The sequence below is a fragment of the Dipodomys ordii genome, unplaced genomic scaffold, assembly GCF_000151885.1.
Source record: "Dipodomys ordii isolate 6190 unplaced genomic scaffold, Dord_2.0 Scaffold48, whole genome shotgun sequence".
Lineage (NCBI taxonomy): Eukaryota > Metazoa > Chordata > Mammalia > Rodentia > Heteromyidae > Dipodomys > Dipodomys ordii.
The window spans coordinates 15,315,311-15,331,285 of NW_012267264.1; the positions used below are offsets into that span (position 1 = coordinate 15,315,311).

General features: G+C 36.1%; 1 protein-coding gene across 2 annotated transcripts in view; it reads right to left on the reverse strand.

Annotated features, from left to right (window-relative positions):
* Glcci1 (glucocorticoid induced 1) overlaps positions 1 to 15,975 on the reverse strand; it is a 63,409-nt gene that overhangs the window by 24,831 nt on the left and 22,603 nt on the right. For both annotated transcript variants that reach the window (XM_013019983.1, XM_013019984.1), the window contains exons 2-3: positions 4,106 to 4,257; positions 2,175 to 2,261 (exon numbers count right to left, since the gene is read on the reverse strand). In XM_013019983.1, the coding sequence (XP_012875437.1) occupies positions 2,175 to 2,261; positions 4,106 to 4,126 (108 nt within the window). In that variant the 5' untranslated portion in view covers positions 4,127 to 4,257. The remainder of the gene's footprint in view (positions 1 to 2,174; positions 2,262 to 4,105; positions 4,258 to 15,975) is intronic.

Sequence of the window (15,975 nt, forward strand, 5' to 3'; positions counted from 1 at the left end):
GCACTATGGAAAACAGTATGTAAGTTCCTTAAAAGACTGAAAATAGACTTTTCTTGTGAACAGTCTTGCCATGTCACTATTCTCTAGGTTTTATTTCCATTGGCCATCTTTAATCTCCTTTGCACCTATGCTTAGGAACCAGATCAGGGATGTCTGGGTGACTTGGGTCCTCTCTGTTCTCTTCTATGCAGGTCCACAGCTCTATCAGCCTGGGCTATGTGGAAAAATTTTCAAGTCTCCCTGATAATCTTACCTTTCAGAACTCTTATCAAATCTGTTTAGACCATGAGTTTGCTGCTTGCCCAAATCGGACTATCACTTCTGACTCGTGAAGTCACTGGTCCTCCCTGTTCTCCTGTCACCAAGATCACTACTGTAACTACAATGTTCCAAATCAGCATGGTCAGCAAAGCTGCTGGTTCTCAAGGTCTGCCCACTGTGGCTGAGATGACACACCAACAGAGCTGGGCGTGAGGAAGAAGGGAAGAGAAGTAGCATGAGACAAGAACACCATACTTGTGCTTTTCTTACCCTATTCAGTAGTTTTCATAGATATAGTTTCTCACCTTTTATTTGGTTGTTTTGACTGTCTTGCCTAGCCTTCTAGTTTCTTTCTGAGGAGGGTAATCAGATCTTCTCATTCAGTCATTCCTTTTTTAATAGTGTATGTCATGTGTTGCTATAATCCAGTTACTATGGTTCAACTCTATCAAATCTTGTGATAACTTTGAGATTGTATTTAATTCTGAACTACAAGCTCATTTATTTATGAGTCATACTCTATGCATGGATTTGCAGCCCTACTTTAGTGTGGCCATTTAGACTTGATTTCACTTCTTTTTGGTTGCTTCTGGGTATATTGCTTTTATTCATGTGTTAGGTGTGAGGTAGTGGGAGTTAGGCTTTCTCTACTTCCATAACATAAACTAGCTGCAAAAAATGTAATAGAATCACAGACAAAATCATGGTAACAGACTATTCAGTTTAAATACCACAGTACATGAGGAATAGTGATATTCTACACTATGTGAAAATAATATTAAAAGGTATAAGAATTATGTTTATGAGAAACATTTGAGAGAAATGTTGATGTTTAACCTGGAGAAAATAAATGACATATTAAAATATTTAAGGAAGATTTAATATTGACCCTAGTGATAGAGAATTTACCACTTTACTAAATAGTAAAATTCTAAGTTCAATATATAAAAGAACATTTTTGACAACTTAAGCTAAAACAATCAAACTGGTTCTCTTATAAAGTAACGAGTTCTCCCTACAGAGAAGACTGCAACACAGAAGAAAACCACTATGTATGTGTATGCTGGTCCTAGAGCTTGAATTCAGGGCCTGAACAATGTCTATGAGACTTTTTTTTTTTTTTTTTGCTCAAGGCCACTCTACCATTTGAGTCAAAGCTCCACTTCTGGTTTTTTGGTAGTTAATTGTAGATAAGAATGTATGGACTTTTCTGCTGGCCTGGCTTTGAACTGAGATCTGTCAGATTTCCACCTCCTAGGTAGATAGGATTACAGGCATGAGCCACTTGTGCCTGAATACCACTTTTTAAATGAGTGCTTGTATAATAGGTGGGTTAGATACCATTTTAGTTCTAATTTCTGTTATTTTATTAAAAAAACACACAGTTAAGAATTTAGATCCATAAAACTCCTAGAAAAAGAACATCAAATATAAACAAAAATATTCTTTGTGCTAGAAATAGGTAATTTCTAAAAGAGTCACCATAATTTTGGATCTCAAAGAAAAGTATTACGGTGAATATCATAAGAAAGCTATTTGAAGAAAACAAGCTATCAGAAACAGAAAATCTTTTCTTACACAGATATTATCATACACAGAATATGATTTAGAACACTAGGTGCTATAATTTAAAAATAAGCAGGCTGAAGGGAAAATAAATGCAATCAAAATGAAAAGATATAGAGATTATTATAGAAAAACATTCTTTATTCTGGAAATGCTGCAGCTGACTATAGCAAAAGTTAATAAAGGACATAAAGAATACAAATAAGGAAACCTGATTTGCTAACCAAAACACAGAATTCAACCCTTAAACTCTGAATATAACAAAAGTAGTACTAGTATACTCAGGAAGTAGTAAAATAATCTTTAGAATGAAAACAGATTATAGATTGCAAACAGAAATTCCTTACCTCTTTTAGTTGATCAGCACTTCCCCATGATGCAGAACGTTGATGTGACCTTTTCTCTGCTCCCTCTTCTGCCCAACAGCTAGGAGTCTTAAGGAGTGGGGGGGAGGGAGGGAGAGAAGTATACACACACATACACACACACACACACACACACACACATATATATATATATATATATATACACACATATATATATACATATATATTTGTCTCTATAAGCCAAATTCTTAGCACATACCAATTAAAAAGCTACCCTGAAATTCTTTAAACACTAAGAATTTCATGACTCTATGAAATGTCTAAAACACCAGGTGTAATGACTCATACATGCGACACCAGCTACTTAAGAGACAGAGATTGGGAGGATAGCAATTCAAGGCTAATCCAGGCAAAAAATTCTTGAGACCTCCATCTTGCCCAACAGGCCAGGCAAAAAGTGCCCTGGAAGCTCAGCTACATATCAGACCACTGGTCCTACCTTTTAAGAAAAGGTAGGGAGACTGCAATAGTTTTAAGCTGACTAGAAAAAAAAAATTCAACATTCTATTGGAAACATAAGCCAAAAAGAGCTAGAGACATGGCTCAAATGTTTGAGTAAGGTCCTGAGTCCAAAAAACAGTAAAAATTAAAAAACAGAAACAAAACCCAAACATCAAATTCTGAATTAAACAGGAACAATTCAAGATGTCTGACTCACCTTGTTTAACAATACAAGCTGTAATGTTCTCGTGAGAATTAAAACAAAGTACAGGTTAAACACACACACACACACACACACACACACACACACACACACAACAGTACATGTTATGTGCCCCCTTCCTCTTGCTTTTAGATGAATAAATTAGTTCACTGCCTTATTGTGTACCTTCCCATACACTAAATTCTGTTTAATTTTTCCATTATACTCTAGCCCTACACTTTTACACAACTGTGACTCCAACTCTTCCAGAAATATGGTTCTCAATTATCTGTGTCTAAATTTTGTTCTAAATGCATAGGACAGCATCTTTAAGCTTTGCCAGTTATTTCTAATTGAGAATCCCACTATTTATCAGCTGGTATTTTTCTCACTAAAGTAAGAATAGAAAAGCCAAATGACTGGCAGCATAAAATGTTACAAAGGCAGAAGTGATGAAATCGATGATACAGAAGCTAATTTCACAGTTCCTAGCTTTCCTGAGAAAATTATGAAGTAGAATTTTCATAGATCACATTTAAATTCTCCTCACTCTTTTGCCCTTATTCTGACACAGAATTAATCTTTCTATATTTTTTTAAACCTACAAAACCTAAAATGTCCTCCTCCTCCGGAATGTCCTCATGCTTACATGTTTTACTCATGTACTACCTATGTCTGTATATTACTACTATTGTTTATCTACTATTGTCTATTACCAATTTTCATACATTTTATCTTTCTATCTATACTATAGGACCTTTATGCCCAATACACTTTTAATATTTTTCAATGTCAATAAATACTGATGAAGATATCATCAATAACTCAGCTAATTATGAATAAAGATATTGAGAGATTATTTTGAGAACAGGTAAAGTGTAACAAACAGTACATTTTCTATTTCTCTCTCTAAGTTTTTAATCTTGGCTTTAAGCATGAAAGAAATAAACCTTCCACATAAACTTCATTATTCATGTTGCTGATACTTTATAATTATTTTCAAAAATTGTACAAAATTCTTTAAAAATATTTTCTAAAATGGTTATTAGTTATTACTTTAATTTCTATTGGGAAGCATCCTCACAATTACCATGTAGTTTCTAAAACTGTGTAATATAGATTGGTATCTATTAAATATTGAATAATTTTAAAACTTCTAAAATCCAGAGAACAAAAAAATTGTGCTTGGTTTATATAAAGTTTTTTGTTGTTGTTAACTATTTGTAAACATTAATTTAGTTGCTTTTACCTGAGTCGCTTTATCTTTCATGCATGAAGGGTAGTGAACATGAGGATCTCGTGGCCACTGCCCAGTGAGGTAAGGTCCTGTTATCGCATCCAAAGAAGAGGTTCTCCTTATTGTACTGGAAGTTCGAACTTGCTGTGATTTTGGCCTGTCCACTATAAAAAAAGTGAAGAGAAAATAGATGTTGAGAACAAAGTTAGTAAAACTAATTTCACACAAAGTGTCAGGGCTTTCACATACTCTCAGACCCCATGCATTTTAGAGACCTGTAATAAAATCTTCCTATCACTACTTCCTACTTTAATTTTGTGACCTGCCAGTTTGCTAACTATTAACTCTGCATTCATTTCAACTAACTCTTAGTGTCTTCCTCCACTTCTGTGTTGGAAAAAAGTGCCATGGCGCTACTGTCTTTAATTTAAAGCCAATATTCTTTAATGTGAAATAAAGCACATCATTGGCTCCATATCTCAGTGTTTGGTATTTTGCTACTACTCTCCCGTAAGTCCATGTTAACTGTCACATGAATAACTTGTATTTTCCAAAAAACAAAATGTGCTGTCTGTCTCTACAACTGTGTGAGTGTGTGTGCACGCGAGTGTGCATGTGTGCATATACATGCACCTGCATGCTCAAGGTGGTCCTGGGACTTGAATTCATGGCCTTAGATAAAGTTGTCCTTGAATGTTTTTGCTCAAGGCTACCCTCTATTAATTGAACCATACCTCCACTTCTGGCTTTTTGGTGGTTAATTAGAGATAAGTGTTTCAAAGAATTTCCTGGGGGCTGGGAAGGTGGCTCAGTGGTAGAGCGCTTGCCTTGCATACATGAGGCCCTGGGTTCAATTCCTCAGCACCACATAAGCAAAAAGAAAAAAAGCCGGAGGTGGTGCTGTGGCTCAGGTGGTAGAGTGCTAGCCTTGTGCTGAAGAGCTGAGGGACAGCGCCCAGGCCCAGAGTTCAGGCCCCACAATCGGACCCCCCCCCAAAAAAAAAGAATTTCCTGTGCAGGCTATGACCCTCAGATCTCAGCCTCTTGAGTAGTAGGATTACAGGCTTGCACCACCAGTAATTAGCTTTATACCTCGTTTCCTAGAATTGTCCCTGTCACTGTTCATTCGACAAGCTATTATTGATCTTTGAGACCAGCTCCAATATCACACTGCTAAAGCTTCCCAATGCCCCATTTCCTCGGTTTCTTCTGTTTAAGATACTCATTCTGCTCTGCTCTCAATGGTACCATAAACGCTCCCTCAGACCACAGAGACCTGAAAGGGTGATGTTTAGTAGTTAATTAATGAACTTATTTGAAGCTCCACAAAATTAATGTAAGTATTTTAATTCCACTTCCTTATTTATAAATGAAGAACCCGAAGCACAAAGGGCTGAATTATGTAATGAAATAGAATTAACAAAGAAGATGGAGGTAAAAAGGAACCAAGAACTCTGGATATCCCACAGTTCAATCTATTCTAATAATTGACCTCTCTTCCCATATGAGTAGCACAATTACCACTCTTGAATATTAGAATTATCACATGGAATAGAGTCCTTAGGAAGACAATTTCCTCATGTTTCTGCCCTTCTACCCCAAATAATTTGCTACCGATGTGTACTCTACAATAAAGCCCAATGAATGACAAGTTTCCAAGGTTCACAGTGATATTTAAAGCCCAATCTCACATCAGAGAAAATGTTTTGTTCATTTAAAAAAGCCAGGAAACTTAAAAAACAACAACAACTTTAGGCTGTCTTTTAACTACTTTCCTGGAACCAGAAACACTATTAGTTTGTCAGGGGAAAAAAAGGGGGCAGGGAGGACGGAAAATGCAGGATACTCTGATGTTATTGTATTATCTAAATATCTTAGAAATGCAGATTTTAGTTCTTTAACTCAGGAATTGTTAAGAGAAAAATCTAAAAATTACCCTATTTCCTTATGTACTTCACATACCGAAGGCAGATTCTCAGCTATCATCTGAAATTTTCCTTGTAACCAAAAACATTACTTTCATAAACATCTCCTAAATACTGGAGAAGATATACTTATTTTCAGCATATACAGTCCCTTATTTGTCTTGTATGACTGCTGATTTTTTTTTTTTTAACTTTTGTTTTTGTCCCTCGTGGGGCCTGAACTCTGGGCCTGGGCCCTGTCCCAGAGCTCTTCAGCTCAAGGCCAGTGCTCTACCAGTTGAGCCACAGCGCCACTTATGGTTTTCTGGTGGTTAATTGGAGGTAAGAATCTCATGGACTTTCCTGAACAGTGATCCTCAGATCTCAGCCTCCTGAGTAGCTAAGATTACAGGCGTGAGCTACCAGCACCCAGCTTTGAATACTGAATATAGAATTACTGTCTTAATCTGTCATTCAGTAAAGAAGTCTAGAATGTATAAACTTCTGAGTTATAATAATTTTAAATTTTTTCATATTTGTATTTCAGTTCTTTATTCATTGGTGTTATATAGGTTCTTGACATCACAATGGCTTGCATGTATCATTTCTATCCCACTTATGTTTTACATTTAAATATATCAAACTAAACATTATGACTCCTTTTGTGTTCCTCTGTCATAATTAGCCTTATATTATCCCTTCAAGTTCTTTGAATCATTTGGGTTTACACATTTATCTTGTATATACTATGGAGTGGTTTTTTTTTTTTGTCAGTCATGGGCTTGAACTCTGGGCCTGGGTGCTGTTCATGAGCTCTTCAGCTCAAGGCAAGCGCTATACTTGAGCCACAGTGGCACTTCAGGTTTTCTAGTGGTTAATTGGAGATAAAGAGTCTCATGGACATTCTTGCCCGGGGTTGGCTTTGAACCATGATCCTTAGATCTCAGCCTCCTGAGCAGCTAGAATTACAAGTGTGAGCCACTGGCGCCCGGCATGGGGTGGCACTTTTAAAGTTAGACTTTGCCACAAAAAGTAAGTTTAGCTGGGTACTGGTGACTGACGTCTGTAATCATAGCTGCTTAGGAGGCTGAGATCTGAGGATCACTGTTCAGGAAAGTCCATGAGATTCTTACCTCCAGTTTGGAGCAATGGAGGTTCAAAGTCAGCTGGAGCAGGAAACTCTATGGGACACCCAAAAGAAAACCGAAGTAGAACTGTGGCTCAAATGGTAGTATGTTAGCGCTGAGCAAAAAAAAGAACTCAAAGACTGTGACTAGGCTCTGAGTTTAAGCCCCAGGACAGCACACGCACACACGCACACATGCACGAACACACGCACACACACACACACACACAATCCAACAAAAGATAAGTTGATCCCACTGACATTTCATTATTATAACCTGTCATGTAATTTTTTCTCATTTAGCAATATTTTTTTGCTACTACTTTCACCTTGCCATAAACTCTCTTTAGTGGTACAACTAGAAGGTCCTTAATCTCCCTTTTAATTCTTTCATTTCCCCTAGTTACCAAACCAATACTTTTTTAATTTTAGAAATCAAATAAAATTATAAAACAAAGAAAAGTAACACATCTCCCACAATTCTATTTAAGAGTTAAAAGCTTTAAAATTGCTTTAAATTTCTTCTGCCAAAAAGAAACAAACAAAAAAAACCAAACTGACTGAAAGAACTTGATAGCTTTTAATAGCCTCAACATTTTCAGCGGTCATCACCTAACACGTAAGTCCTAGAAAATGAAAAGTCAATGTATGTGAAAAGCCCTGTCTATACTTAAATTGCTCCAAACTATTTGAAAAGTTGTACAAAGCCTGTTGATTACAATTCTGGATATAGCTCATTGCCTATTATGCTCAAGGTCCAAGATGTATTATTTGTCAGAGGCAACAAACCCTCCTCTAAATCTAGTACACAATACAGGAAGTTTTGTCCTATGATCAATTAGAGATCTAATCTATAGATGAGTCCCTTGTTTTTGTTTTGTTTTGTTTTGTTTTTTGTTTTTGGTTGTAGGGCTTGAACTCTGGGCCTGAGCACTGTCCCTAGGCTCTTCAGCTCAAAGCTAGCACTCTACCGCTTGATCCACAGTGCCACTTCTGGTTTCTGCTTATGTGGTGCTGAGGAATTGAACCCAAGGCCTCATGTATGCAAGGCAAGCATTCTATCACTGAGCCACTTTCCCAGCCGGAGTCCCTTGGTTTTTTTATAAAACAATGTCCAAATCTATATTTACTACTTTCTTCTAGTGAATGTTAAATGATCATGTTTTCCCTTAAGTGTCCAGGCTCTACATTAGCTAATGTGCTACAACCATGGTCTCCCATAGTATTCCTAATGGTAAGTATATAGACATGAAGCCATGTGTATAGTTATTGATTTAGAAGCTTAATACACATAATACTATTATGTTTATTAGTAAAAGTAGGTGAGAAATTCCTATTATATCAAACTCTATTTGCTTCATATACTTCAACAGGTGTCCTTGCTTGAATATAAAAATCACTAGGATAAGGACCCTGAAATTGAGGGCTAATTTTAATCTGCAGATTAGTTCTCCTAGCATCATCTAATTCTGTGACTCTAATCTCAATTCAATCCTTGTGGTGGTTGTTTTGGCAGTACTTGCGTTTTCAACTCAGACTTGTGCTTGCTAAACAGGCTGGGCTATTCCTCCAACCCATTGTGCTTTTCTTATTTTCTAGGTAGGGTCTAGCATTTATGGCCCAGCCAACCCAGACTATAATCTCCCTATTTACGCTATGCACATGGTTAGATGTTGTCACTTATATGTGCTCCTGTTCCCGGCTTTTTATTGGGTGAGATGGGTCCTTGCAAACTTTTGCCCAGGATGGCCTCAACCCATGAACCCCTCAGTCTCTACCTCCCAAGAGGCTAAATTAACAGGCAAGAGGCACTGCACCACCTAGTTTAATCCTAATTCTTGTGTTAAAATATGTATTCCAGCTCTATACATCATTACTAATAAGAAAAAAAAATCTTACATAGGAAGAATAAGTTAGGATAGCATGGTGACCACAATATAGACAGTACTAGCAACAAATAAGGTATATGAGACAAATATACAGTCATGTATCATATAATGTTTTAATAAATAACTCACTGAATATCTAGCAGTGGTTCCACATAATTAAAATGAAGCTGAAAAGTTCCTATCGTACAGTGACTTGATTGCCATCATAACACTAGTGTACTGCCCTAATATTTGGAGTGATGGTATAAATAAACCTACTTCATGGACAGTTATGTGAAAGTATAGTACAATTATGATAATGGTAATATACTTACTATATGACACTTTCTATCATTATTTTAGAATGTACTCTTCTACATATAAAAAGAAAGCTTACTATAAAACAAAATACTGATTTATTCAGTCATGATACTTAAAAAAGGAAGGAATAATTTAGTAAAAAAAAAGTACTGTACATATCAGCAAGTGTCTCCTATATATTTACCTTCCCTTTTTCTCTTTGACTTGGCAATAGTAGGGTATGAACTCAGGGCCTACTGTGTATTTGGCAGTGCTCTACTACTTTAGCCATACTTCCAGCAGTTTTTACTATCTTACATTTTCTTTCAGATAAGCTCTTTGTGCTTTTTTCTTTTGCAAGGCTGGCTTTGTATATATATATATATATATATATATATACACACACACACACACATATGCACACATATAAAATAAAGAACTGTGTATGTATGTATACATACATATGTTTTATATGTGTATGTATACATACACATATAAAATAAAGAAGTTTACGTATGGCATTTGCCTACCAGTGAAGGATAAAAAGGCAATCTGGCAAAAACAAAAAATAACAACAACACCCAAAGCAGCAGACAGTATGAATGCTGCTCTATAAATACATCAAGGGAAACTCTCAAGTAGTAGAATGAGTCCAGCTAAAACACACAGCAGTCCTGCTGCAACAATGAGATGTACAAGTTGGATGGGAAGGGATGGGAAGGAGAAACAAAGGAGGAGGCACCAATGCTCGGTAAGAAATGTACTCATTATCTTGCCCATGTAATTGTAACCCCTCTGTACGATATTTTCACAATTAAAATAAATCTTCCCTATAAATGTATGCAAGTAAATTTAAGATAATTATATAAATTCAGCAACAAATGTGACAATTTAAAGACATCACACCTTCCATATGACAGTGGGTGAGCCTTTTCAACTTTCAGTAGCAAAGGTCTGTAAAACTGCATTCTGCTCCTTGTTCTTTCTTTCCTCACATGGCATAAACAGAGAGGTCTGGGACTCTCCTGGAATACTTGAGTGCCACACAAAATAATCCTTACTCTGTAGTAATCAACTGGCAATTTATGCTAAAATTGTAGTAGTAAAATATGCTACAAACAGAAAATCAAACTGAATAATTCTCAATCTAAATAGCAAGCCAGTCAAAACTTTAAAAAATACTTAAAATCTAATCCAGAGTACTGTAACATGATGCTAAATTAATTTCTTCCTGACAATTTTTCGCTAGCGGCAACTACTTAATGCTGACTGATTAGAGAATGTGAAAATATTGTATTTTAAAAGTTTGTTTCCAGTGGAAAATTAACAAAGTCATGGAGAATTTCTACCAAAAAAATTCAGGTGCACCTATCACTTGGGAGGCTAGGGGCAGGAGGACTATGAGCTTAAGGTCTATCTGCATGAGTGACTCTCTCTTAAAAAACAAAACAAGGGCTGGGAAGGTGTCTCAGTGGTAGAGCGCTTGCCTTGTATGCATGAGGCCCTGGGTTTGATTCCTCAGCACCACATAAGCAAAAAGAAAAAAGCCGGAAGTGGCGCTGTGGCTCAAGTAGTAGAGCGCTAGCCTTGAGCTGAAGAGCTGAGGGACAGCGCCCAGGCCCAGAGTTCAGGCCCCACGAGCGGACCCAAAAAAACAAAACAAAACAAAACACAAAAACAAGTAAGTTACAAAATGTTAGATCCTTTAAGAGTTTTGGCTACAAGGTACTAGGATTCAAGACACCATACTCTCCAAACTATATTTACCAAGTGGTAAAGAGAATGTGACAATTTTGAATGTTATATAGCATCACCATAATAGTACACTAAATAATGCACTCACATTCTTTTATACTTTAACACCTGCAAACTTTGTTATTCTATATTCAGTCTGTATAAGCAAATAAAACATGTTAGTTCTCTTTGTTTAGTTCTCAGTCACTTCCTTATTAACCAAAACCTTTCCTATCTTGACCTAAACAATTAAATAACAATTAAAACTTCTGAAAAAGAGCTAATAGTCTATTGTACAAGAACTGTTAACTCCCTGAAACTTAACTGTCATAATGACACTGACAAGAATCAACTGCTTCATATTTAATTACAGAAGTATCACTGATCACAACTCGCAGGATTCTAACTATGGAAAGGTATATAGTTCAGCAGGTACTTAAAATAACTACTATTACCAATTATTCTAGTCCTTTACTATACACAAATCACGTTGGTAAGTAGCTTCTAAAGAAAAAAAAATTGCACTAGTAACATTAGCACACATATACAAAGAAATTTTGCCTTGATTTTTAAGCCGTTAAATTTATTTCATGACAGTAATCTAGCAAAAAAAAATCATATTTACAAGCTAACTTGTTTAAGGTTCAAAATGAAAAGCCATTAAGTCTTGTAATACATACATACATGTTCACATATATGCATGTGTACAATTTACCTAATATTGGTTAGAAAAATGTTAAAGGATTTCTTTTAAATTAGCAATACTTTTTAAGCTTTACAATGTCAACATCTGGGCATGTCTAAGCAGTAACAGAACAGTTGTCTAAAAATTTCACCCAGAAATTTGATCTTAAGAGAGATCCTAGGTCACAAATGCACAAAGCCCATAGGCACCTCTGGTATGTTAAACAATAGATCTCAAGGATAGAATCCTAAGATATGTCTTCTATGAAAGACTACCAGAAGTCTATTACAAATGCAACCAAATTACTAGGCCTACACTTCAGAGATTCTGATTAAACAGTTATATAACAAACCAAAAATTAATGAGTTATTTAAAGCAAACAGATTCTGGTGCATCACCATTGGGATTAGAAACCACTGAGGTCATAAAGCAATGACCCTCAAAGCAGGAAAAAAATGTGTTAAAAATATTGACTTATAGGCCCTATTTTTCATCAATAATGTGAGACTCTGGTGGTTCAATCAGGAAAATTGAATGTTTTGCATCTAGCATAATAGTACATGCTGAAATCTAGATTAAAGCAGGAGGGTCTCAAGTTTGAGACTTGCCTGGGTTAAATAATAAGATAATGTCTCAAAAAAATATAATGAAATGTAATAAGTATCTCAAGTGACTCAAATATTAAAGAAAAACAAACCTTAAAAACCAATGTCTGGAGGACTGGTAGAAGGTGTTTGAGTTATAGGTGCTCAAATATAAAAATTTTTTGATAATAAACTTCTAGTCCCTTTAAAAACACTGAAAATTTGACCACATACTCAAAATATTGTGCTGAATAAATGTTAATCGGTTCTTTGAAATTCGTATGCAGCAGCTAAGTTCTAGACCTAATATATTTAAACATCTGGCCAACTCTTTCAAAAGTGCTGGTCATGGCAATAAGAATCTTCAAATTTAAACTCAGATCGTTGAAAAGATAAAGTCCAGTAGTTTCTTTCAATCCTAATTTGAAAATAGTTAAAAACATGGCTAGAGGTGTGGCTCAGCAGTTTCAGAGCCTTAAGTTCAAACCCTAGAATAACCAAAAAGAGGAGGGGAGGGGAGGGGAAGAGGGGGAGGGGAGGGAAAGGGAAGGGAGAAGAGAGGCCATAAAGTGGGGAATTTTTCTGCTATTGGTTTACTGATTTTTAAGCATAAACTTATTAAAACTCATCAATAGACTTGCTTCAGTATTTCTACAATAAGAGTTTGACAGCTATAGCTCCAAATTTCCTGATAACATTATGAGTAATTTTTCTTTGCCTCAAAATTGTAAAAAAAAAAAGGTTTTCAAATTAAATTTTTAAAAAAGTAAGCACCAAACAACAGAATAAAAACCATGGAAAAGAAACTGCTATGTTTCTCTAGCCAATCTAGCATACTCTTTATTGACTAATAGAACTAGTTCTAGATTCAGTTTTCCAAAGTCAGCAATATGGCGGAGGTGCTGGGTAGGGAAGGCTGGGTAAGTACTAGAGTGACAGTGTTTCCAGATTCTTGTCACTGCCAGAGAGAGAATTAACAAAAAAGATGAAGTAAGGAACTGGGAAGAAATTTAATTCAAAGTACATACTCAACAGGTGGGTGGGAGATTTTCAAGAGAGTGGCACCATGTAGATTTTGGATTAACTTTAATGGAGGGGAAGATTATTCCTGAATTAAGGTGGAAAACAACGCAGAAATATAACAGAATTTTCCTGGAATAAGATTTACTCCTTTAGTTCCTCCCAACACAAGGATTCTGGATGTAGTATGGTGTCAGATGCACGATGAAGCAGCTCATTTTTCAAGGTTAATAACTTGGAGATGCCATTGTAATGAAGCAAAGGAGTTAGCAGGTATCTGTCTCAACTGGCCATGTCTGGTCCTATATGGGTTGAGTGATCAAATATTTTGCTGTTTGGTCATACTATGTCTTAATATCATACAGCTCTAGCCAATATCATCAGCTTTAGCCAACTTTGAAGCTTCTTTTCCTCCTTTCCCTATAATCCTACCTCTTATGCACTTCACCAATTGTCTTTGTTGTTTTCTTCCTTGGCATATAAAATGATGAAAAATTAGCCAAATATGTGGGCCACCATAGTATTTGTTGTCATCACAGAATACCTGAGGCTGAGTAATTTATAAAGAAAAAAGTTTAGTCTGGATCTTGGTTGGAAGGCTGGAAAATCCAAGCATCTGCTCAATTTCTGGAAGAAGGCCATTGGGCCCATGTCAAAGCAGCAAAACATGGGCATTCACCTTGCTTTAGAACAACTCACATTTAAGGTAACAAATACCATCCCACAAGAGCTAGAACAGATTTCATTATTTCTGTGACACATTAACCTAGTCCTGAGGGCTTCCCACTATGCCCTATCTCCCAACACTGCTTCATGGAAGAAAATAAATCATGAGTTGGGTGAGGACAAACCATATTACACTATATCACATGAATCACAAATTCAAATGAACTTCAGGTAAGAGTCAGGAAAGACAGTAAACCTGAATATGCTATCCAAAATACAAGCAAAAGGCAAAAACTAAAGCCCTCTCAGTATGAGTAGATTCTAAAACACGAATCAACCAGATCTGGAATCCTGCCACAGAAACAATCTAGAAAACACACAACAGTCTCCATATGGCTGCCCTGTAGGAATCTGGAGAAGACCCAATCAAGAAGCTGACAAGAGAAATAAACATGCTTCTGAGCAAATGAGGCCTGACACAACCTTGTAACCCAAATCCACCAAGGAAAAATGCAGCCAGGCAGCCATTTCAGCATGATTATCCAGGTTTCAGTTCACACAATTAAGCTTATGTCAAATGACACACATATTGAGATAAGGAATTTTAGAAAAAAGCCTCCAGTCTATTTTCAAAGAAAATCCAAAAGAAACTCTTTCCATATCAAAGTTGTAAAGAAGACTTCTCTAAGAAAGCCATGAATAGCCTAGAAATAAGGTCTGGAATAATGCACAGCAAATTAGAATGGATCTATTATATCTACCAAAAGCTACATATAAGACAGATAAGACACAAAGGGTTTTTGATGTTTAATTTTTTTCTGGTGGAAGAATAGATAGTTCTTTTAAGAACTTTGGCAAATCAGTACCGAGTATAAGGAGGTTCATTAGCTTTATGAATTCCCCAGGAATTCTGTTAATGGAAATTCCAAACATCTAAACTTCATTTTGACTAACAAACTCAAATATGAAGAAATAAGCATCAAGTAAAACAACTATAACAAATGAAACCATCCAAAAGTGCAAAGTCATATTGTATACAAACAAGCAAACGTTTCTTAAACAGAAAGACTATTTTACACAATTTTGTTTAAAGAGTTTAACTTGCAGTTTAAACTTGAGCTTCTAGTCAATTCAGATTTGATTAGAATGAAACAGAAGAAAAGGAAAGAGAAACTAAAAACACGTTGCGTTGAGGGATTCAAGAAGGTTAATTTCAGAAGCAAGAGATTTTCTTAAGTCATTTTACAAAAACAACAGAAGTGAGTACACTAGGATTCTGAAGCTAGTAACACTATCCTGAATAATTTCCTCTTCTTCAAGTTGTATCACAAAGAGAAAAAGGGACAAGGGGTAAAAGATATACCTATGAATAACCAGAGCATACCAGAAAGATAAATCGAAGATGAAAACTAGAGCCTATTATTTCAAATCAAGCTAAAAAAATCTTTTTTTTTTAAATGCATGGACATGAAAAGCTCAGGAACAGTATGTTTGGGAGAAAGGAGAAGGAACAGAGAAATAACCACCAGTCAGGAGAGATTTCTAAAGAAAAGACGTATTAGGAATAAAGCTTAAGTCACAAGAAACAGACTAGCCAAGCACTGGTGGTTCATGCTATTCAAAAGGCTGAGATCTGAGAATACCAGTTTGAAGATGGCCTGGGCAGGAAAGTCTTATCTCCTGTTAGCCACAAAAAAAAAAAAAAAAAGAAAAAGAAAAAGAAAGAGCCTAAAGTAGAGTAGGGGCTCAAGCGGTAGAGTGGCAGCCATGGGCAAAAAAAAGCCAAGTACAAATTCAATCCCTACAACAACAAAAGAAAAAAGAAAAAAAGAAAGAAAAAAAAGGTGGGAGGAAGAGAAGGAAGGAAGGAAGGAAGGAAGAAAGGAAGGAAGGAAGGAAAGAAGGAAAAAAAGAAAGATAAGAATAAACAAACAGGGGCTGGGAAGGTAGCTCAGTGGTAGAGTGCTTGTCTTGCATGCCTGAAGCCCTGGGTTC